General features: G+C 41.3%; 1 protein-coding gene across 2 annotated transcripts; it reads left to right on the top strand.

The window, feature by feature from the left end:
- Positions 1 to 811: 811 nt before the first annotated feature.
- Positions 812 to 14,422, top strand: LOC110487235 (xaa-Pro aminopeptidase 1-like). Of its 2 annotated transcripts, XM_036940209.1 has the most exons (21): positions 859 to 969; positions 1,910 to 1,957; positions 2,632 to 2,756; positions 3,126 to 3,189; positions 3,852 to 3,956; positions 4,196 to 4,288; positions 4,434 to 4,577; positions 4,745 to 4,840; positions 6,212 to 6,293; positions 6,430 to 6,640; positions 8,526 to 8,615; positions 8,740 to 8,790; positions 8,932 to 8,990; positions 9,511 to 9,588; positions 9,700 to 9,771; positions 11,465 to 11,525; positions 11,635 to 11,704; positions 11,814 to 11,987; positions 12,201 to 12,277; positions 13,227 to 13,325; positions 14,057 to 14,422. In XM_036940209.1, exons 2-21 carry the CDS (start codon positions 1,948 to 1,950, stop codon positions 14,174 to 14,176), a joined length of 1,881 nt encoding a protein of 626 aa, XP_036796104.1. In that variant the 5' UTR covers positions 859 to 969; positions 1,910 to 1,947; the 3' UTR covers positions 14,177 to 14,422. The 2 variants fall into 2 exon arrangements, with proteins under 2 accessions (XP_036796105.1, XP_036796104.1); XM_036940210.1 differs by lacking the exon at positions 1,910 to 1,957 and having other exon boundaries at positions 812 to 969.
- Positions 14,423 to 21,617: the final 7,195 nt, after the last annotated feature.

The raw sequence follows: 21,617 nt of genomic DNA, 5'->3' as shown, positions 1-21,617 counted from the left end.
TGACCAGTGAAATGTACCTGCTGGAGCGCATGCTACAGGTGGGTGCGGCTATGGTGACCTGTGAGCTAAGATAAGACGGGGCTTTACCTAGCAAAGACTTGGGCTTTGGTCAAAAGTAGTGCACTATATAGGGAATAGGGTGCCATTTGGGCATAGCCCTAACCCTCACTTTGAATCAACACTGGAACTGTCAAATATTCCTATTTTCTAAACTGCAATGAAGTCTATATTTTGATGATCTTTTTGTCATTGGTCTGAATGGTGTGGGTTTGAATTTGCTCTTGATCAAGCATTTTTTTGTTTATTCGTTTTTTATCCTAGATATAAAAAATATATATACTTTAGATGCCAACTAAATGCCAACTTCCTGTACTATATTGTAAATATTCCACATTTGGGTAAATATGAGTATACTGTTTCAGCCCAATATCCAGAACATCAAAGCAAACGTAATAGAGCAACAATTGTTCATTGTCCTTCCCTGTCCAATTACTGTATCAAAAATGCAATTTGAAGGAAAGAGATGCTGTAAATGTTTGCAAATGTGTCCCATTGTATGTATGCATTGTTTTCTCATGCATTAATGTATTAAACTGCCACATTCCCATTTAAGGTGAATTTCGAAGTCTTGCATATATGTTTTTATTGAGTAACCATACAAATAATATGTGATGATGAAAACATATATTTGGATAAATACGAATTATTGAAATCGTGACATTTCTATAGGCCTTTTTCTCCTATGCAGGGACGTAGGCTACATACCGTTTCATTCATGTTGCTGTTTACTTGAGCCGCTGTATTTTGAATTAAAGGGAGGCGAGTCTCAACTCCGTGTGGTTATTGGAAGAAGCTCGTGTCACGTGACCAGAAACGTCAAGGATTCAATGGCAGCCTACTGTTTTGTAAATTAACACAAGGGACAGCTGCATAAAATAGTGTTTTAAACGACAGAATTGCATTTCTAAGGTAAATGTACAATTTAACGTTATCTTATTAAACTGACATGGTGTTAACAAACTTTCTATCGGGGGTTCAGTTGCCCGATGCAAGAAAGCAATGAATAGAGAATATCGTGTGGTTGTAATGTGGAAGACGCTCGCGTGCTACATGCTACTCGCGTAGCCCCATTAATGTTGTCTAGCTAGCAAGATAGGCAAAGCCCACGAATATTTTTTGTAGAAAACATATGTCTAATGTTTTAACTACTACAGCTATGAACAACGTGTGACTCATACTCTAATGAAATATATACAATATTGGCTAAGAAATTCGTATTATTTTGCTCAAAGTAACTTTTCCATTGAATATCCCCCACAGCAAACTGATGAAATGCCACACCTATCCCAACTGCGACAAAATAACTGCATTGAATTAACACAATTATGCCAGTTGGAATCATTCAATTAGCAATTTAATTAGTTCACCAGTTTCCAACCACTTGTTGCCAGCGAACTTCCCATAATAATTGTTCTCAAATGGTAAACAACATCGCATGTAGGTTTCAGCCAATCCGTGAGTTCGGCGGTGGCTTTGTTGAGGCGATTGGATGACGCCCATTCTGGCATCGATGAATAAAACTACCCCATCGACAATATGGGATGATTTTATTCCTTTAACGGCCTGAAATGAAACCACTGATATTATCCATTATACACCTTACAGTATGTCAAATCTTTCAAAATCATCATTTCACGAAATGCCTTTTTGTAAATGGGTTTCTTAGACCTTGATGCATGATCAAAGTATACTGTCTAAAGGCAGCATTCAGGCCTAAGGGTAATTGAATAGTTTGCAATTGCAGCAAAGATAATAACCATAATCTGTTAATATTTAACCCTGAGTTTGTCTGAGTCAGCAAGGTTAAAGATCCAGGTGCAGACTAAGACTTTGAGCCCCACGTTAACAGGCTATTTGTCAGATATCTCATAGACGGCTGAAGACGACATGGGCTCAGGTAATTGCATTATTACTAGTTTGAGTTCACAATAATGACTAACATATATGTTTAGTTTGTCCGGTATGTTAAACGAAGTGTTTATGTTATTATTCCTTATCATTTTGTAGGAGGTCGATTCTAGTTTAGGCTATACATGGTCCACTTCTGACACCAAGGTAACGAAACAGGCACCTTCTGGCCCGTAGCCCCACGGAATTCAACTGTGTCACAAAAGCATGCTCCAATGGTAGAGTCGATATAAACCAGGGTCGTTCCAGTTGAATTACACTGCTGTGTGTAGCCTAGTTCTGAGGGAGCATCTTTAGCCATGGTGTGCCTGTTCAGTTACTCTATTGTGGTTTAAACCCCTGTATCTGTGGAGGTAAAACTGTGACTGAGACAGATGAACTAACCTACCCGAGAGGGGAGGCAGGAGCATACTGTAACTGTGACTGAAACTAACTAACCTACTCGAGAGGGGAGGCAGGAGCATACTGTAACTGTGACTGAAACTAACTAACCTACTCGAGAGGGGAGGCAGGAGCATACTGTAACTGTGACTGAAACTAACTAACCTACTCGAGAGGGGAGGCAGGAGTATACTGTAACTGTGGATCCCTCCGGAGTCCCATTCTTGGGCTGCCTGTTCAGTTAGTCTGTTATGGCTTTACCGCCTGTGTATCTCTCCCTAGACGCTGCCATGTCTCCCAAGATCACGGTGGAGCTGCTGCGGCAGCTACGGCAAGCCATGAGGAACACCAAGTACATCGCTGAGCCCATCCAGGCCTACATTGTCCCCTCTGGAGACGCACACCAGGTACTGAACACACACACACGGTCGCACGTACGCAAGAACACACATATGCACACACACACACAGAATTACTAATTAGAAATAATGAACAATAGTGAGTATAAGTCTGCCTGACCTCTAGTAATGGACAATGTGACTTTCTAGCAGGGTCCTCTCCATCTCCACATATTTCACTCTTTCTTTCTCTCTCTCTCTCTCTCTAAACCTCATCCCTCCCTTACACCCTCTCTCTCTGGTCTTGAGTCGTGATGTGAAGAGGGGAATAATTAAGATGTTATAATAACTGCTAGGGGACCACTTATACCTGATTACTGCTGGATCTGATCTCTCTCTCTCCTCTCTCTCTCTCTCTCTCTCTCTCTCTCGTTACAGAGTGAATACATCGCACCATGTGACTGCAGACGTGAATTCATCTGTGGCTTCAATGGCTCCGCAGGTATTGTGTGTGTGTACTTGTGTCAGGATCTAGTTCCCTTGTTATAAAGGAGGCTGATATGGCGAGAACACCAGTGAATACACAAAGACAAACTTATCTCAGCCTTTGGTCATGTCAGAACAGATGAAATCAACACTTCATACAATACCAGGAAAGTTGTATTGTCATTTCCCATAAATGCACACCTTGATTATAACAGTGAACTTATACGCCCTAAGAAAGAACAGGGCATCTGTAAACAATATAGACAGACATCTGCTTGTATTGAATTAGGGTCAGAGATTGGACACGTTGATAATAAAATGAAATCAGGCCATAGAAACAGGACTGTTCTGTAGCCTTGCTTGACAACCTTTGAACAGTAGCATAGTGACAACTAAAGACATGACTAAGAATCAGCTATTAAGACGACGTGTCTCCAGGTACCACCATAGTAACAGAGAACAGATATGTAGCCTTGATTGATTGATGACATGTCTCCAGGCACGGCCATAGTAACATAACAGATATCTAGCCTTGATTGATTGATGACATGTCTCCAGGTACAACCATAGTAACAGAGAACAGATATCTAGCCTTGATTGATTGATGACATGTCTCCAGGCACGGCCATAGTAACATAACAGATATCTAGCCTTGATTGATTGATGACATGTCTCCAGGCACGGCCATAGTAACAGAGAAGCATGCGGCCATGTGGACAGACGGACGGTACTTCCTCCAGGCCAGCCAGCAGATGGACAACAACTGGACCCTCATGAAGATGGGTAAACAACAACAACAACAACACTCTTAGTTCTTGAATGGATATGGCATCTGAAGACACCTAGTTGAAGCTAGTATAAGTGGAAGTTGGTTTCTTCTGCATCTAAAGTTAAAACTTAACCAGTTTAGTATAGATTGGCCGATGCTTCTCTTGATAAGACATCCTACACATGGGACCGTCGACTCTGTTGTGAGATGTGTCAGTATTTTCTGTCTCATTGCGGGTGTTTCCTGTCACCAGGTCTGAAGGAGACACTTAGCCAGGAGGACTGGCTGATCAGTGTGCTGCCTGAGAACTCGACAGTAGGAGTGGACCCCTGGATCATTGCTGCTGGTCCGTGGAGTTCCACATCTCTTACGTCGTACACAATAACACAGTGATAATGGTGTAGCACATGTTGTTACTATACTTCCAGTGCTAAGTATCTACCATTTTGGTGCTGACTATGGTTACATGACCTGCCTGTTGTTCCATCCAGATCAGTGGAAGAACATGTCTAAGGCCCTGGCCAGTGCAGGCCACTCCCTGGTGGCTGTTCAGGACAACCTGATAGATGCCATCTGGATGGACCGTCCAACCAGACCCTCCACTCAGCTCCTCACCCTGGGCCTGGGGTTCACGGGTCGGTAGTACCGCTTGGAGCCTTTATTGACCTATTCAACATTCTAGAGGTGTTATGTATCCTATCTTGTGATTGGTTGGAAGGTAGTAGCTGTACATGTGTGTACAATGTTTTTGATACATCTTCCTCAATGGTTCACAGTTAATCCAGGTCCTCCTCTGTTCCAGGTCTGACCTGGCAGGACAAGATGACCGCTCTGAGATCCAAGATGGCCGAGAGGAAGATCTCTTGGTTCGTTGCCACGGCGCTGGATGAGATTGCATGTATGATTCCCTTTATACTGATATAGTTACTATAACACAGCACAGATACATTTTTCCTATATAATTCACCCTAAACAGTCGTTGGAATTACCATATAAAATATCACCAACTCACTAACCCTGGTCATGTCGAGCTACAGGGTGCACAGGCTTTCGTTCCAACCCAGCACTAGCACACCTGATTCAACACATTTTTATTTAACTAGGCAAGTCAGTTAAGAGCAAATTATTATTTACAATGACAGCCTAATCAAATGTCTTGATTGAAGAGTAGCTGATGGGTTGAATCAGGTGTGTTAGTGCAGGGCTGGAACAAACGTCTGCCCAACCAGTAGACCTACAGGACCAGGGTTGATGCACTTTATTGAATGACCTCACCAAACAGTTAGGTTGCATAACCCTGTGAGGTAGACACGACACCCTCTGATCACGATCCAAGAACCCTGAGGCTGTACGGGTGTCCCTGTAGATGCCTGTCTGAGCACCTCGTTAGCTGGTCCTAACGGGCCTATAGAGCTCTCAGAGCTGATTGGCTGGCCAGAGTGTTTGTGTTAATTAGGGAGGACAATGTTGATGTTGATTGCAGTCGTCCACTTTTATACTAATGTGTCTAAATGAGGGGGTTTGTCTGGGCTTCTTCCTTAGAGGGTGAGGAGGGTAACCTCCTCATCATAATAATAATACAATTATTAATAATAATAATAATGATGATTAGGATCATATTAATAATAATGATTAGGATCATATTAATAATAATGATTAGGATCATATTAATAATAATGATTAGGATCATATTATTAATAATAATAATAATGATTAGGATCATATTAATAATAATAATAATAATGATTAGGATCATATTAATAATAATAATAATAATAATGATTAGGATCATATTCATAATAATGATTAGGATCATATTATTAATAATAACACAGTGCTAGCTAATTTATTTTTTAGCAGAAGACACATTTTTAAATAGCTGTTTACAAGATTCAAACCACTGTACATAAAAATCCAAATCAAATTTTATTTGTCACGTGCCGAATACAACAGGTGTAGTAGACCTTACAATGAAATGCTGAATACAACAGGTGTAGTAGACCTTACAATGAAATGCTGAATACAACAGGTATAGTAGACCTTACAGGGAAATGCTGAATACAACAGGTGTAGTAGACCTTACAATGAAATGCTGAATACAACAGGTGTAGTAGACCTTACAATGAAATGCTGAATACAACAGGTGTAGTAGACCTTACAATGAAATGCTTACATACATTACTGAATTTGTTGAAGGAGAACAGGAAAAATGTTATCCACCAAACAGGTGTAAAGTGGCAGTGTGTTTTAACTGTGTTACTCTTCCCAGGGCTGTTCAACCTCCGTGGCTCTGACATCGAGTACAACCCTGTTTTCTTTGCCTACGCCATCGTTGGAATGAACACAATCAGGTAAAAGCACCTAAATCCTAAAAGCACCTTAATGAATCTAAAATAAAAAAAATTATCTGACACAGTATAGAATGCACAGCATACTTTGATCTCCCATGAGAAGTAGGTCATGAATCTGACCTCTGACCCCACCTAGGCTCTTCGTGGACATCAAGCGTCTGGCCGTGCCGACGGTGAGGGAGCACCTTCAGCTGGACACGCCCTCCAAGGTGGAGCTTAGCATCCAGACTGCCCCCTATGAGTCTGTGTTCACAGAGCTGCAGGCTGTGTGTGCCTCCCTGGGGCCCAAGGAGAAGGTGTGGATCAGCGACAAAGCCAGCTGCGCCCTCATGCAGGTCATCCCCAAGGTGAGAGAGTGCGACTGTGTAATTCCTGACACAAAATGGCTGTAGTGGGTGCTCATGCAGGTTATTCCCAAGGTGAGAGAGTACAACTGTGTAGTCAGGCACAAAATGACCACTGTGACCACATGGCTGTGTCACATTGGTAGAATGAGTGGGATGGGGATGAGTTACCCCCAAACAATGTAAAGTACTTTTGTTAATAAACTCAAAAATAGAAACGTCCTCTCACTGTCAACTGCATTTATTTTCAGCAAACTTAACGTGTAAATATTTGTGTGAACATAAGATTCAACAACTGAGACATAAACTGAACAAGTTCCACAGACATGTGACTAACATAAATTGAATAATGTGTCCATGAACAAAGGGGGGGTCAAAATCAAAAGTAACAGTCAGTATCTGGTGTGGCCACCAGCTGCATTAAGTACTGCAGTGTATCTCCTCATGGACTGCACCAGATTTGCCAGTTCTTGCTGTGAGATGTTACCCTACTCTTCCACCAAGGCACCTGCAAGTTCCCGGACATTTCTGGGTGGAACTGCCCTAGCCCTCGCCCTCCGATCCAACAGATCCCAGACATGCTCAATGGGATTGAGATCCGGGCTCTTCGCTGGCCATGGCAGAACACTGACATTCCTGTCTTGCAGGAAATCACGCACAGAACGAGCAGTATGGCTCGGGTATGCTAGTATGGCTTTGACTGTTACTTTTGATTTTGACCCCCCCTTTGTTCATGGACACATTATTTAATTTCTGTTAGTCATATGTCTGTGGAACTTGTTCAGTTTATGTCTCAGTTGTTGAATCTTATGTTCACACAAATATTTACACGTTAAGTTTGCTGAAAATAAATGCAGTTGACAGTGAGAGGACGTTTCTATTTTTGAGTGGTGGCTTTGTCATGCTGGAGGGTCATGTCAGGATGAGCCTGCAGGAAGGGTACCACATGAGGGAAGAGGATGTCTTCCCTGTAACGCACAGCGTTGAGATTGCCTGCAATGACAACAAGCTCAGTCCGGTGATGCTGTGACACACCGCCCCAGACCATGACCTACAAATTGATCCCGCTCCAGAGTACAGGCCTCGGTGTAACACTCATTCCTTCGACGATAAACGCAAATCCGACCATCACCCCTGGTGAGACAAAACCGCAACTCGTCAGTGAAGAGCACTTTTTGCCAGTCCTGTCTGGTCCAGCGATGGTAGGTTTGTGCCCATAGGCAACATTGTTGCCGGTGGTGTCTGGTGAGGACCTGCCTTACAACAGGCCTACAAGCCCTCAGTCCAGCCTCTCTTAGCCTATTGCAGACAGTCTGAGCACTGATGAAGGGATTGTGTTTTCCTGCTGTAACTCGGGCAGTTGTTGTTGCTATCCTGTACCTGTCCCGCAGGTGTGATGTTCGGATGTACCGATCCTGTGCAGCTGTTGTTACACGATCAGCTGTCCGTCCTGTCTCCCTGTAGTGCTGTCTTAGGTGTCTCACAGTACGGACATTGCAATTTATTGCCCTGACCACATCTGCAGTCCTCATGCCTCCTTGCAGCATGCCTAAGGCACGTTCATGCAGATGAGCAGGGACCCTGGGCATCTTTCTTTTGGTGTTTTTCAAAGTCAGTAGAAAGGCCTTTTTAGTGTCCTAAATTTTCATAACTGTGACCTTAGTGTCTTAATGACCATTCCACAGGTTCATGTTCATTAATTGTTTATGGTTCATTGAACAAGCATGGGAAACTGTGTTTAAACCCTTTACAATGAAGATCTGTGAAGTTATTTGGATTTTTACGAATTATCTTTGCTGAGTTTACATGTAGGCCTATTTAGTAAAATGATATGTGTAGCATCAGGTACCTACTAATTCATTGCTTTGTTTTTCTGTTTTGTCCACAGACCCACCGGTCTCCTATCCCCTACACTCCTCTCTGCCTCGCCAAAGCTGTCAAGAACGCCACCGAGATTCAAGGGATGAAAATGGCCCATGTAAGTTACCTTTAAGATTTTGACCCTTACAATTATTTAATTGGATTTTAGACATCATAAAATCACCATAATTGTATCATCAACCTGCCATTGATCCTGTTTGACTTTTTCTCCTCAACCACAGATCAAGGATGCTGTCGCCCTTTGTGAGCTCTTCGCTTGGTTGGAAAAAGAGGTACTTTATATGTACTTTTAAAATGTAATTTCCAGTAGTTTTGTAGCTGAAAGTAGTATTACACTTTTATGATTGCAGACTTTTTGGCTGTGAGTGTTGCAATGACTGCGTGTCATGTACTGTGTGGTTGTGGTTTTCTAGATTCCAAAAGGCACAGTGACTGAGATATCCGCAGCAGATAAGGCAGAGGAGTTACGCAGGTGGGGTTCTACTTTTCACTTCAACCATAAAATAACAAAGCTATGTAATAACAACATCTCTGATGTTTGCTCTCCAACTTCACTGATGATCCTGGATCTTTAGATTGAGATTTTAGAGGTTCAGTGCAGTCACTACACTGTGAAAAATCAGTTCTGAAGCACAAAGAATAGGACAATTGCATACAGCTCTCTTTCTCAAAACACATTGGAGGAGAAGGTCAGAGGGGAGGGATGTCTGGCTTTCTCATCCAATGGGTTTTGAGAAGGAGAGCGTAGAGCGGATACGAGGAGTATGTAATTGAGATATTCCCAGTGAGTCAGAAGCTTTTGCATGAGAGGGATATTTAGCATTTGAACTCCCTCTATTGAAATAATTAGGAACTGTATGTACCTCCTTCAACTCTGCGATGCGTGCCTAAGAACAGCCCACAGCCGTGGTATATTAGCCATATACCACACCCCCTCAGTCCTTATTGCTTACATACACACATAAATATTCATGTATTTTATGTGGTTTCAGCCAACAGAAAGACTTTGTTGGACTCAGCTTCCCATCCATTTCCAGTGTTGGACCAAACGGAGCAATCATTCATTACAGGTACCTTTGTTTATTGTAGAACTTTATTACACTGTAATTAATGTAGTTGTCTATAATCATGTTTTTGATAACTTATTTTCTATTTATGTACTTATTTTTGTTGTCCTATAGACCCCTCCCTGAAACCAACAGAACTCTCTCTCTAAATGAAATCTACCTCCTCGACTCTGGAGCCCAGTATATGTAAGCAATAATCCTACATGTGATAATGCTGCACATAATGTTACATGTAATAATGCTCCACATAATCATACATGTAATAATGCTACACATAATGCTGCACATAATCCTACATGTAATAATGCTACAAATAATACTGCACATAATCCTACATGTAATAGTGCTGCACATAATACTGCACATAATCCTACATGTAATAGTGCTGCACATAATGCTACACATAATGCTACATGTAATAATGCTACACATAATGCTGCACATAATCCTACATGTAATAGTGCTGCACATAATGCTGCACATAATCCTACATGTAATAGTGCTGCACATAATGCTACACATAATGCTACATGTAATAATGCTACACATAATGCTGCACATAATCCTACATGTAATAGTGCTGCACATAATGCTACACATAATGCTACATGTAATAATGCTACACATAATGCTGCACATAATGCTACATGTAATAATGCTACACATAATGCTGCACATAATGCTACATGTAATAATGCTACACATAATACTGCACATAATCCTACATGTAATAATGCTGCACATAATGCTACACATAATGCTACATGTAATAATGCTGCACATAATGCTGCACATAATGCTGCACATAATGCTACATGTAATAATGCTGCACATAATGCTACACATAATGCTACATGTAATAAAGCTGCACATAATGCTACATGTAATAATGCTTCACATAATGCTACACATAATGCTACACATAATGCTACATGTAATAATGCTGCACATAATGCTGCACATAATACTGCACATAATCCTACATGTAATAATGCTACACATAATGCTACATGTGATAATGCTGCACATAATGCTGCACATAATGCTGCACATAATGCTACATGTAATAATGCTGCACATAATGCTACACATAATGCTACATGTAATAATGCTGCACATAATCCTACATGTAATAATGCTGCACATAATCCTATATGTAATAATTCTACACATAATCCTACATGTAATAATGCTACACATAATGCTACACATAATGCTACATGTAATAATGCTGCACATAATCCTACATGTAATAATGCTGCACATAATCCTATATGTAATAATTCTACACATAATCCTACATGTAATAATGCTGCACATAATGCTACACATAATGCTACATGTAATAATGCTGCACATAATCCTACATGTAATAATGCTACACATAATGCTACATGTGATAATGCTACATGTAATAATGCTGCACATAATGCTACATGTAATAATGCTGCACATAATCCTACATGTAATAATGCTACACATAATCCTACATGTAATAATGCTGCACATAATCCTACATGTAATAATGCTACACATAATGCTACATGTGATAATGCTACACATAATGCTGCACATAATGCTGCACATAATGCTACATGTAATAATGCTGCACATAATGCTACACATAATGCTACATGTAATAATGCTGAACATAATACTGCACATAATGCTACATGTAATAATGCTGCACATAATCCTACATGTAATAATGCTACACATAATCCCACATGTAATAATGCTGCACATAATCCTACATGTAATAATGCTACACATAATGCTACATGTGATAATGCTACATGTAATACATAATAATGTGACACATAAGAAAAGCACGTTACAAATAAAACATATTGTTCTAATAAATTCTGGTGTTTTCTAGTGATGGAACAACAGACGTCACCCGCACCATGCACTTTGGATCCCCCTCTGCTTATGAGAAGGTAACAATTATCCATATGCCTCTCCTCTCATGACCTGCTACAGCATATGACAGAAGGAAAGTCCCAGTGGTATGTTCAGTGACCTATAGGTTTTCTCTCTGTATCTCAGGAAACCTTCACCTATGTTCTGAAGGGACATATAGCCGTCAGCGCTGCCATTTTCCCCAACGGAACCAAAGGTGAGACCTTGTTGTTTGTGGAGTACTCAATGTTGCCAGTGTTTGTTTTTAAATGACTAATATGTGAAATGTAAACCTCCACTCCCCCCTCCTCCCCATCCACCCTTAGGCCACCTGCTGGACTCGTTTGCCCGCCAGGCGCTGTGGGAGTCTGGGCTGGACTACCTTCATGGTACGGGCCACGGGGTGGGATGTTTCCTCAATGTCCATGAGGGACCCTGTGGGATCTCCTACAAGACCTTTGCCGACGAGCCCCTGGAGGCAGGCATGATTGTCAGCGATGGTGGGTACGCTCACACATATATGGACATACACAGACTCACGTACATGCATGCAAACACACACAGACATGCAGGCACGCATACACACACACACTTACTAACTATCATGCATGCATACACAAACACACAGACAATTTAACTATTTCTCTCTCTGTTTCTTTCCGTCTCTGTTTCTCTCTCACACACACCTGAACTTGTCTCCTTCCTTTCCTCAGAACCTGGGTACTATGAGGACGGCTTGTTTGGCATTCGAATTGAAAACGTTGTTCTGGTGGTGCCAGCAAAACCCAAGGTAAGAGATTGACTGAATAAGTATAAAGTAAAGTGTGTATAGAGTGAAGAATGAGTATGGATGTTAATGGAGACAGATTGACTGACTACATGTAAAATGAAGTGAAGTGTGTATAGAGTGAAGAATGAGTATGGATGTTTATGGAGACAGATTGACTGACTACATGTAAAATGAAGTAAAGTGTGTAGAGTGAAGAATGAGTATGGATGTTTATGGAGACAGATTGACTGACTACATGTAAAATGAAGTGAAGTGTGTAGAGTGAAGAATGAGTATGGATGTTTATGGAGACAGATTGACTGACTACATGTAAAATGAAGTGAAGTGTGTAGAGTGAAGAATGAGTATGGATGTTTATGGAGACAGATTGACTGAATAAGTATAAAATGAAGTAAAGTGTGTATAGAGTGAAGAATGAGTATGGATGTTTATGGAGACAGATTGACTGACTACATGTAAAATGAAGTAAAGTGTGTAGAGTGAAGAATGAGTATGGATGTTTATGGAGACAGATTGACTGACTACATGTAAAATGAAGTAAAGTGTGTATAGAGTGAAGAATGAGTATGGATGTTAATGGAGACAGATTGACTGACTACATGTAAAATGAAGTAAAGTGTGTAGAGTGAAGAATGAGTATGGATGTTTATGGAGACAGATTGACTGACTACATGTAAAATGAAGTAAAGTGTGTATAGAGTGAAGAATGAGTATGGATGTTTATGGAGACAGATTGACTGACTACATGTAAAATGAAGTAAAGTGTGTAGAGTGAAGAATGAGTATGGATGTTTATGGAGACAGATTGACTGACTACATGTAAAATGAAGTAAAGTGTGTAGAGTGAAGAATGAGTATGGATGTTTATGGAGACAGATTGACTGACTACATGTAAAATGAAGTGTGAAGGCTAGTGAAGACCATGTGACCTTTGTGTCTGTGTCCTCAGTACAACTACAGGAACAAGGGCAGTTTGACATTTGAGCCTCTCACTCTGGTCCCCATCCAAGCCAAAATGGTAAACACAGATCTTCTCACCCAGAAAGAGGTCAGTCTTGGTCCCCATTCTTTGGAATTCATATTTTACCAAACACACTGTTTCTTTAGGAGGTGTCATTCATTTATTTATACTAAAATAAAGCACAAATGTATTTATACTAAAATAAAGCACAAATGTATTTATACTAAAATAAAGCACAAATGTATTTATACTAAAATAAAGCACAAATTTATTTATACTAAAATAAAGCAATCATTTATTTCTAATTTAAAAAAGTCATTATACAGCTCTAAAATTTAAACAGCCCTTGAAACTTGTGTAGAAATACTGTATTGTTTGGTGGAATCTTTCAGTTTCAAATCAGCTTTGCCATAGGATACAAAGATCATGTATAAGGAGGTCTTCAGGAAATATCCACAGTTTCAAATCAGCTTTGCCATAGGATACAAAGATCATGTATAAGGAGGTCTTCAGGAAATATCCACAGTTTCAAATCAGCTTTGCCATAGGATACAAAGATCATGTATAAGGAGGTCTTCAGGAAATATCCACAGTTTCAAATCAGCTTTGCCATAGGAGACAAAGATCATGTATGAGGAGGTCTTCAGGAAATATCCACAGTTTCAAATCAGCTTTGCCATAGGAGACAAAGATCATGAATGAGGTCTTCAGGAAATATCCACACGTGCCCTTTGAAACCGGGGAAATCGATTAGTAATAGTTCTGCCATTTTGTATGTTATCACTCTGTGTGTGACACTCTCTCTTCTCTTCCTGCAGCGTGATTGGGTGAACGAGTACCACAGGCAGTGCCGGGAGACGATTGGAGCAGAGCTGGAGAGGCAGGGCCGCAAGGAGGCCATGGATTGGCTGATCAGGGAAACCCAGCCAATCGCCTGAAGGCTATTCTGTGACTGACTCTTATTTAATTAAATTGTATTGCCCAGGAGTACAATTGATCGATCAATTGATTGCTCATCTCAGCAGTGATGATAACCTTTTCTTTTGATATTTTCTCTGAGAAGCTACTATCTATGGTTCTGGTCTCTGTGTATTTCACGCTATGCTTCTTTTCTAAAGCATCATCACCATCCATGTCTGAACTGTTTTATGGCGATTCAATAAATATCCAAGTGTGGAAAAAAGGATCGTTCACAACTTCCAAATAACTTCATCAAAGTTCATCCACTTTAGACAATGTTTTTCCCAAAATACAAACTTGAATAGGACAAACAAATCAAACACCCCTCCCATGAAGTGGAACATGCCACCTTGCTCTAGAGCTGCATGTAGAAGTTGGGCGGGTCCAGGATGATACCACTATTGGGATCATTGGCGTAGTCCTGAAAGGTTAGCTCTTCTTGCTCCTTCGATCCACCAGGGGTGATATTCTGGATATTGTCCTCTTCCTCCAGCCCTATGGGTAGAGGGTTACTGTAGATGTAGTAGATTCTGGAGTTGTCCTTAGATGCTTCCTGCTTTCTGAAGAATGAGAGAGGGTTTCTGAAACTGGCGGATCTCTTGACAGCTCTGATGTCCACCGGGTTGACTGGTACATCACGGAGCACAGCACTCTCATACATATGGGCCCTCTTCGACAGCCTGGAGGCGGGAAAAGATATAATGCTCTTTCAGGGAACTGTGGGACTTTCTATGTGTTATTTCTTGTCATTTTAAACCAATGCATTAAAATCATTATCCATCATTATTTTGTGTGCACACCAACATGGTAAACCAACATGGTAAACCAACATGGTAAACCAACATGGTAAACCAACATGGTAAACCAACATGGTAAACCAACATGGTAAACCAACATGGTAAACCAACATGGTAAACCAACATGGTAAAAGACCATTCAGTTTCATCATATGTCCATGGAGTGTCACTGTTCTACTGTGTTAAATGTGGAGTCGTACAGTGAGGAAAAGGCTACGCCAGAGGAAGCCGGGCTCATTGTAATGTAATGGCTGGAATGGAATAAATAGAAAGGTATTAAACGCATCAAGCATGGAAATGACATGTTTGACTCCGTTCCATTAATTCCATTCCAGCCTCTACATTGAGCTGGCCTCCTATAGCTCCTTCCACCAGCCTCCTCTGGGCTACACGTCTAGGTTTGTCACCAAAACAACCTTCAACAAAGGTTCAATGTAATTTAAGCATCATATTGAATTACCAAATATTTTGTTTGCTCCAATGTAGGCTGAGTGAGAGTCATTACTAAGATGACTTTAGCTGAGGATGCCAACATGACTCAGAGAGGTAATTGTAAGCCAGAGATAAACATGACCCAGAGACGGATGACCTCCTGCGACCGTGACAGGAGATGCTGTAGAGCCTCTTTACTTAGATATATATGAAGTATAGGGAATTATGGGTACTGTAGCCTTACCTCCTGTGACTGACAGGAGATGCAAAGCGAGAGGTTTTACTCCACCCAAAGTCTGTCCACGAAAATAATTTATTTACAAGAATATTTTTTTTTTATGGAGGTCAACGAATTTGTTGAATTTGTCAATAAAAAAATGTAATTGCTAATTTGCTATTTGAGGCTTATTTGATCAAATTGACATTTCGTAATGTTTGTTACGAATGCACTGATATACAGTGGGGTAAAAAAGTATTTAGTAAGCCACCAATTGTGCAAGTTCTCCCACTTAAAAAGATGAGAGAGGCCTGTAATTTTCATCATAGGTACACTTAAACTATGACGGACAAAATGAGAGAAAAAAACCCCAGAAAATCACATTGTAGGATTTTTTATGAATTTATTTTCAAATTATGGTGGAAAATAAGTATTTGGTCAATGACAAACGTCTATCTCAAAACTTTGTTATATACCCTTTGTTGGCAATGACAGGTCAAACGTTTTCTGTAAGTCTTCACAAGGTTTTCACACACTGTTGCTGGTATTTTGGCCCATTCCTCCATGCAGATCTCCTCTAGAGCAGTGATGTTTTGGGGCTGTTGCTGGGCAACACGGACTTTCAACTCCCTCCAATGATTTTCTATGGGGTTGAGATCTGGAATCTGACTAGGCCACTCCAGGACCTTGAAATGCTTCTTACGAAGTCACTCCTTCGTTGCCCGGGCGGTGTGTTTGAGGTCATTGTCATGCTGAAAGACCCAGCCACATTTAATCTTCAATGCCCTTGCTGATGGAAGGAGGTTTTCACTCAAAATCTCACGATACATGGCCCCATTCATTCTTTCCTTTACACGGATCAGTCATCCTGGTCCCTTTGCAGAAAAACAGCCCCAAAGCATGATGTTTCCACCACCATGCTTCACAGTAGGTATGGTGTTCTTTGGATGCAACTCAGCATTCTTTGTCCTCCAAACACGACGAGTTGAGTTTTTACCAAAAAGTTATATTTTGGTTTCATCTGACCATATGACATTCTCCCAATCTTCTTCTGGATCATCCAAATGCTCTCTAGCAAACTTCAGACAGGCCTGGACATGTACTGGCTTAAGCAGGGGGACACGTCTGGCACTGCAGGATTTGAGTCCCTGGCGGCGTAGTGTGTTACTGATGGTAGGCTTTGTTACTTTGGTCCCAGCTCTCTGCAGGTCATTCACTAGGTTCCCCCGTGTGGTTCTGGGATTTTTGCTCACCTTTCTTGTGATCATTTTGACCCCACGGGGTGAGATCTTGCGCGGAGCCCCAGATCGAGGGAGATTATCAGTGGTCTTGTATGTCTTCCATTTCCTAATAATTGCTCCCACAGTTGATTTCTTCAAACCAAGCTGCTTAACTATTGCAGATTCAGTCTTCCCAGCCTGGTGCAGGGCTACAATTTTGTTTCTGGTGTCCTTTGACAGCTCTTTGGTCTTGCCCATAGTGGAGTTTGGAGTGTGACTGTTTGAGGTTGTGGACAGGTGTCTTTTATACTGATAACAAGTTCAAACAGGTGCCATTAATACAGGTAACGAGTGGAGGACAAGGGAGCCGGTCTGTGAGAGCCAGAAATCTTGCTTGTTTGTAGGTGACCAAGTACTTATTTTCCACCATGATTTGCAAATAAATTAATTAAAAATCCTACAATGTGATTTTCAGGATTTTTTTCTTCTCATTTTGTCTGTCATAGTTGAAGTGTACCTATGATAAAAATGACAGGCCTCTCATCTTTTTAAGTGGGAGAACTTGCACAATTGGTGGCTGACTAAATACTGTTTTGCCCCACTGTAAGTGGACACGTGGAATTTCTGCAACTTGCCCAAAAACCGACTTTATATCGGAGATGTGCCTTTTGTCATAGAGATAGAACTCTCATCATGGATATAACCTGTTTTAGAATGGGCCTTGCCATTGAGGGCCTCCACTATTTTAAAGTAGTCAACTGAGTGGGGATTCCCATGAGTTAGGAACAATCAATCAATGATGAAGACTTTTAAATAGAGTTAGCCTCAATGGCACTGCCAATGCTCTCTAACAGATGCTATAATGCCCCAGATACAAAGATGAGTGCTCTATCTAACTCTATGGCCTGTTTACGCGATTATCTGCCCTCTCATTGGCTAGAATGGTTCCACCTGATCTCACCTCCTCCGGCCTGCCTTCCTTATTTGAGGACATATCCAATATCTTGTCAATATAATATACAATCTTTGCAAAGATTCATATGTAGTACACAGCATTATGGGTATTGTAGTACATCAAGTCTTACCGTCTGCGGTTGTGACAGGATATGCTGCAGAACAGGCCAGTGATGGTGAGAACACACAAGGCTAGAGACATTAGGATGATGTTGAACACGTTGAGCTCTGGAAGAAGAAGGATAGGAACAAGTGACTACGGTGACCATATTCTAAGAAGAGGGGAAAATAAGTGAAGACTAAGGTTCACCTTCATTTCAAGTCAAACACTGAAACTTATTCAAGACACAAAGTCCCACTCAACTAACAACACTCCCAATTCAACTTACAAATGAGGAGGCTAGATTCAACAGTGAGCCTTCTTACAATATGTTTATAGGTACCAAAAAGCAGCCCTATAGTTGACCTTACCTACCATGTACTGCTGCGTTCATATCCTGGTCGACCGTGGTGAGAGCCGCGGTCCTGTTCATATCAAACGCCATCACCGTCACACTACTGTGGTTGTGGGTCCCAATCCCACTCATATTGTTGCCATTGGCATCCACCACATGGACTGATCCCAGGCTTCAAGCTCTACTCGCAGAGTTAAAAGCCCTCAACACCATGTGACCCCCCAACTATTCTTGGCTCTGTTCTGTTGTCGTGGAAACTTGGCGCCCCTCTTTTGGCGCCCCCCAGCCTTTGTTCTGCACCCTTTTTAGTTGTTGTACCCCTCTTCCCCCCTCCCATCTCTCCATACACCACTCGTTTGCATGTTATTAGTATTCTCTCCATCTCTGAGGGACAGTGAGAGAGAGGGAGTATTCTCTCCATCTCTGAAGGACAGTGAGAGAGAGGGAGAGGGAGTATTCTCTCCATCTCTGAGGGAGAGAGAGGGAGAGGGAGTATTCTCTCCATCTCTGAGGGACAGTGAGAAAGAGGGAGTATTCTCTCCATCTCTGAAGGACAGTGAGAGAGAGGGAGAGGGAGTATTCTCTCCATCTCTGAGGGACAGTGAGAGAGAGAGAGAGAGAGGGAGTATTCTCTCCATCTCTGAGGGACAGTGAGAGAGAGGGAGAGGGGGATAGTGGTGGAGGGTGGATAGGTAACAGTCTGAATACTCATGGCAGGTTCTGAGTGGTGCCCCACTACATTAACAGGGAGCTACAGTACTTTAGGCCTCTTGGGTTGAACACCACCAACTTTTCCCTCAACACCGCCACCCACTTTAGTACAGACAAGATATGTTGTGTTCATGTTCTGACACTATAATTGGTTTCACAGCTAGTTGAGCTTCAGCTAACGACCCCAATAATAACAATATGTTGTAATATGGCCTCTATAAGAAAAAAGTCCATCGTGTTCAATACATCACGTATCAGCTTCTTTTCATCACATCCTGTCAAACAAGGAACACACTGTCTGTGTCCCAAATGGCCCCTATCCCTAACTAGTGCACTACTTTTGACCAGAGCCCTTGTCAAAAGTAATGCACTTTATAGGGAATAGGGTCCCATTTGGGGAGCACACACTGTATTGTATTGGAACACATTGCGTAATAGCCTGGCTATCTGCAGTAGCGTTCCAGTGTGAAATGAAGCATGACGAGTTGGTAGAGGAATACAATGCTCTCTTTGTCTCTGTCTGCTCTCTGTGCGTAGCCCATATTGGGAAACCATGGCTACAACCTGGATATAGAGGTCATTATTAGGATTCTCGGTATTCATTAAAAAAACGAGTCTTTCAACCATGCCATCTCCCATCGATCTAGGACCATTTTATTTGGGGTTCCTCACTTTCCAGTATATGTGTGTCTATAGTTCATAGGTCATCATTGGGCCCTTGTGGATGTATCAAATCTACATAAGGCCTACTGTCCAATATCCATTTATGTGAATAGGAAAACATCTCAATCTCCCCTGATACTTCTAGAATAATCCCATCCTAGTTGTTGATATCGTATATTTTCCATGCTCATCTTCAGTACTGTTTTGGACATTCTTGACAATGTCACAGTCCCCGGCCGCTCAATGCCGTGCCAGACGTGTATTAATAGATTGTCCCAGTAGAAGTTCAGTAAACATCTTTCCTCTTTTTCGTCTTGTTCTCCTGAGGCTGTCTTCATGGTCATATCATCCCACCAACAAGTTTATTGTGGTGAATCTGGCTACGATCCTAGTTAAAGCCATGGGGGGGTGGAAGCAATGGTGGAAAAAGTACTAAATTGTCATACTTGAGAAAAAGTAAACATACTGTACCTTAATAGAAAATGATTCAAGTATAAGTGAAAGTCACCCAGTAAAATACAAGTAAAAGTGAAAGTCACCCAGTAAAATACAACTTGAGTAAAAGTCTAGAAGTATTTGGTTTTAAATATACTCAGGTGAATGGAATTGCTAAAATGTACTTAAGTACCAAAAGTAAAAGTATAAACCATTTCAAATTCCTTATATTAAGCAAACCAGACGGCACCATTTATTTTGTAATGTTTTTATTGATGGATAGCCAGGGGCACACTCCAACACTCGGACATAATTTACAATTAAAGCATTTGTGTTGAGTGAGCCAGCCAGGTAAGAGACAGTAGGGATGACCAGGGATGTTCTCTTGATAAGTGTGTGTGTTGAGTGAGTCCGCCAGGTAAGAGACAGTAGGGATGACCAGGGATGTTCTCTTGATAAGTGTGTGTGTTGAGTGAGTCCGCCAGGTAAGAGACAGTAGGGATGACCAGGGATGTTCTCTTGATAAGTGTGTGTGTTGAGTGAGTCCTCCAGATAAGAGACAGTAGGGATGACCAGGGATGTTCTCTTGATAAGTGTGTGTGTTGAGTGAGACCGCCAGGTAAGAGACAGTAGGGATGACCAGAGATGTTCTCTTGATAAGTGTGTGACTTGGGTGACAGGGAAAATGTATGGAGTAAAAATTATATTATGTTCTTTAGGAATGTAGTGAAGTAAAGGTAAAAGCTGGCAAAAATATAAATAGTAAAGTAAAGTACAGATACCCCAAAAAAACTACTTAAGTGGTACTTTAAATGAGTTTTACTTAAGTACTTTACACCACTGGATGGAAGGAAGGAGAGAGAGGGAGAAAGGTTGAGAGAAAGAGTTATACAGACAGAAATAGGAGGGAGAAGAGAGGAGAAGGATAGAGATACAGAGAGAGAGATAGAAGAGGAGAGAGAGAAAGAACCCACTGGACTTGGGTGTGTAGAGGGACAGTTCTGTTCACCTCATGGGAAATCAGTGCCTTGCTCCTCTCTCCGCAATGAGCCAATGGAACGTGGGAGAAATAGTTTCCTTGTGAACTCTCACTGCTGCTTATTTGACTGTCCTGACCGAGACCAGTTGGACAGCAACCAAACTGGCTACTGTAAACCATAGCCCACTGGATAAGTGCTGAGTGTGATTGGGTGAATTTGCCTGAAACACAAACAGAATAATGACATGATAAATATTCAATAACGGAAATTAAATCATGTGGATGTCAAAACAATAATAATAATTTCCTATATCCTCCTTGGCTGTGATATCTTATTGTAGGACCATTTGGAATTTGAAAGAGGGATAGATTTGACTTTATAATCCACTAGAGGTGAGTATTGACATGTGTTTCTGTCATGAAACCACTGTAGGAGTTAGAAGTTGTTAGAAGTTGTACCCTAAATGCTGGTCCAGGATTAGATGTTTATTTTCCACCTTATAGGTATGGATAGGGTTGAGGAACAGGTCATCTTATCCTAGATCTGCTGTTTGGG

Source organism: Oncorhynchus mykiss, chromosome 13 (genome assembly GCF_013265735.2).
Source record: "Oncorhynchus mykiss isolate Arlee chromosome 13, USDA_OmykA_1.1, whole genome shotgun sequence".
In the NCBI taxonomy this organism is placed as follows: Eukaryota; Metazoa; Chordata; class Actinopteri; order Salmoniformes; family Salmonidae; genus Oncorhynchus; species Oncorhynchus mykiss.
This window is presented reverse-complemented; position numbering and strand designations above follow the sequence as displayed.

Excerpts from the sequence above, each read along its gene's own strand:
- LOC110487235 (XM_036940209.1), top strand. Across the intron at positions 3,957-4,195 it reads CTGGACCCTCATGAAGATGG|GTCTGAAGGAGACACTTAGC; the intron begins GTAAACAACAAC and ends TCCTGTCACCAG. Across the intron at positions 6,294-6,429 it reads GTTGGAATGAACACAATCAG|GCTCTTCGTGGACATCAAGC; the intron begins GTAAAAGCACCT and ends GACCCCACCTAG.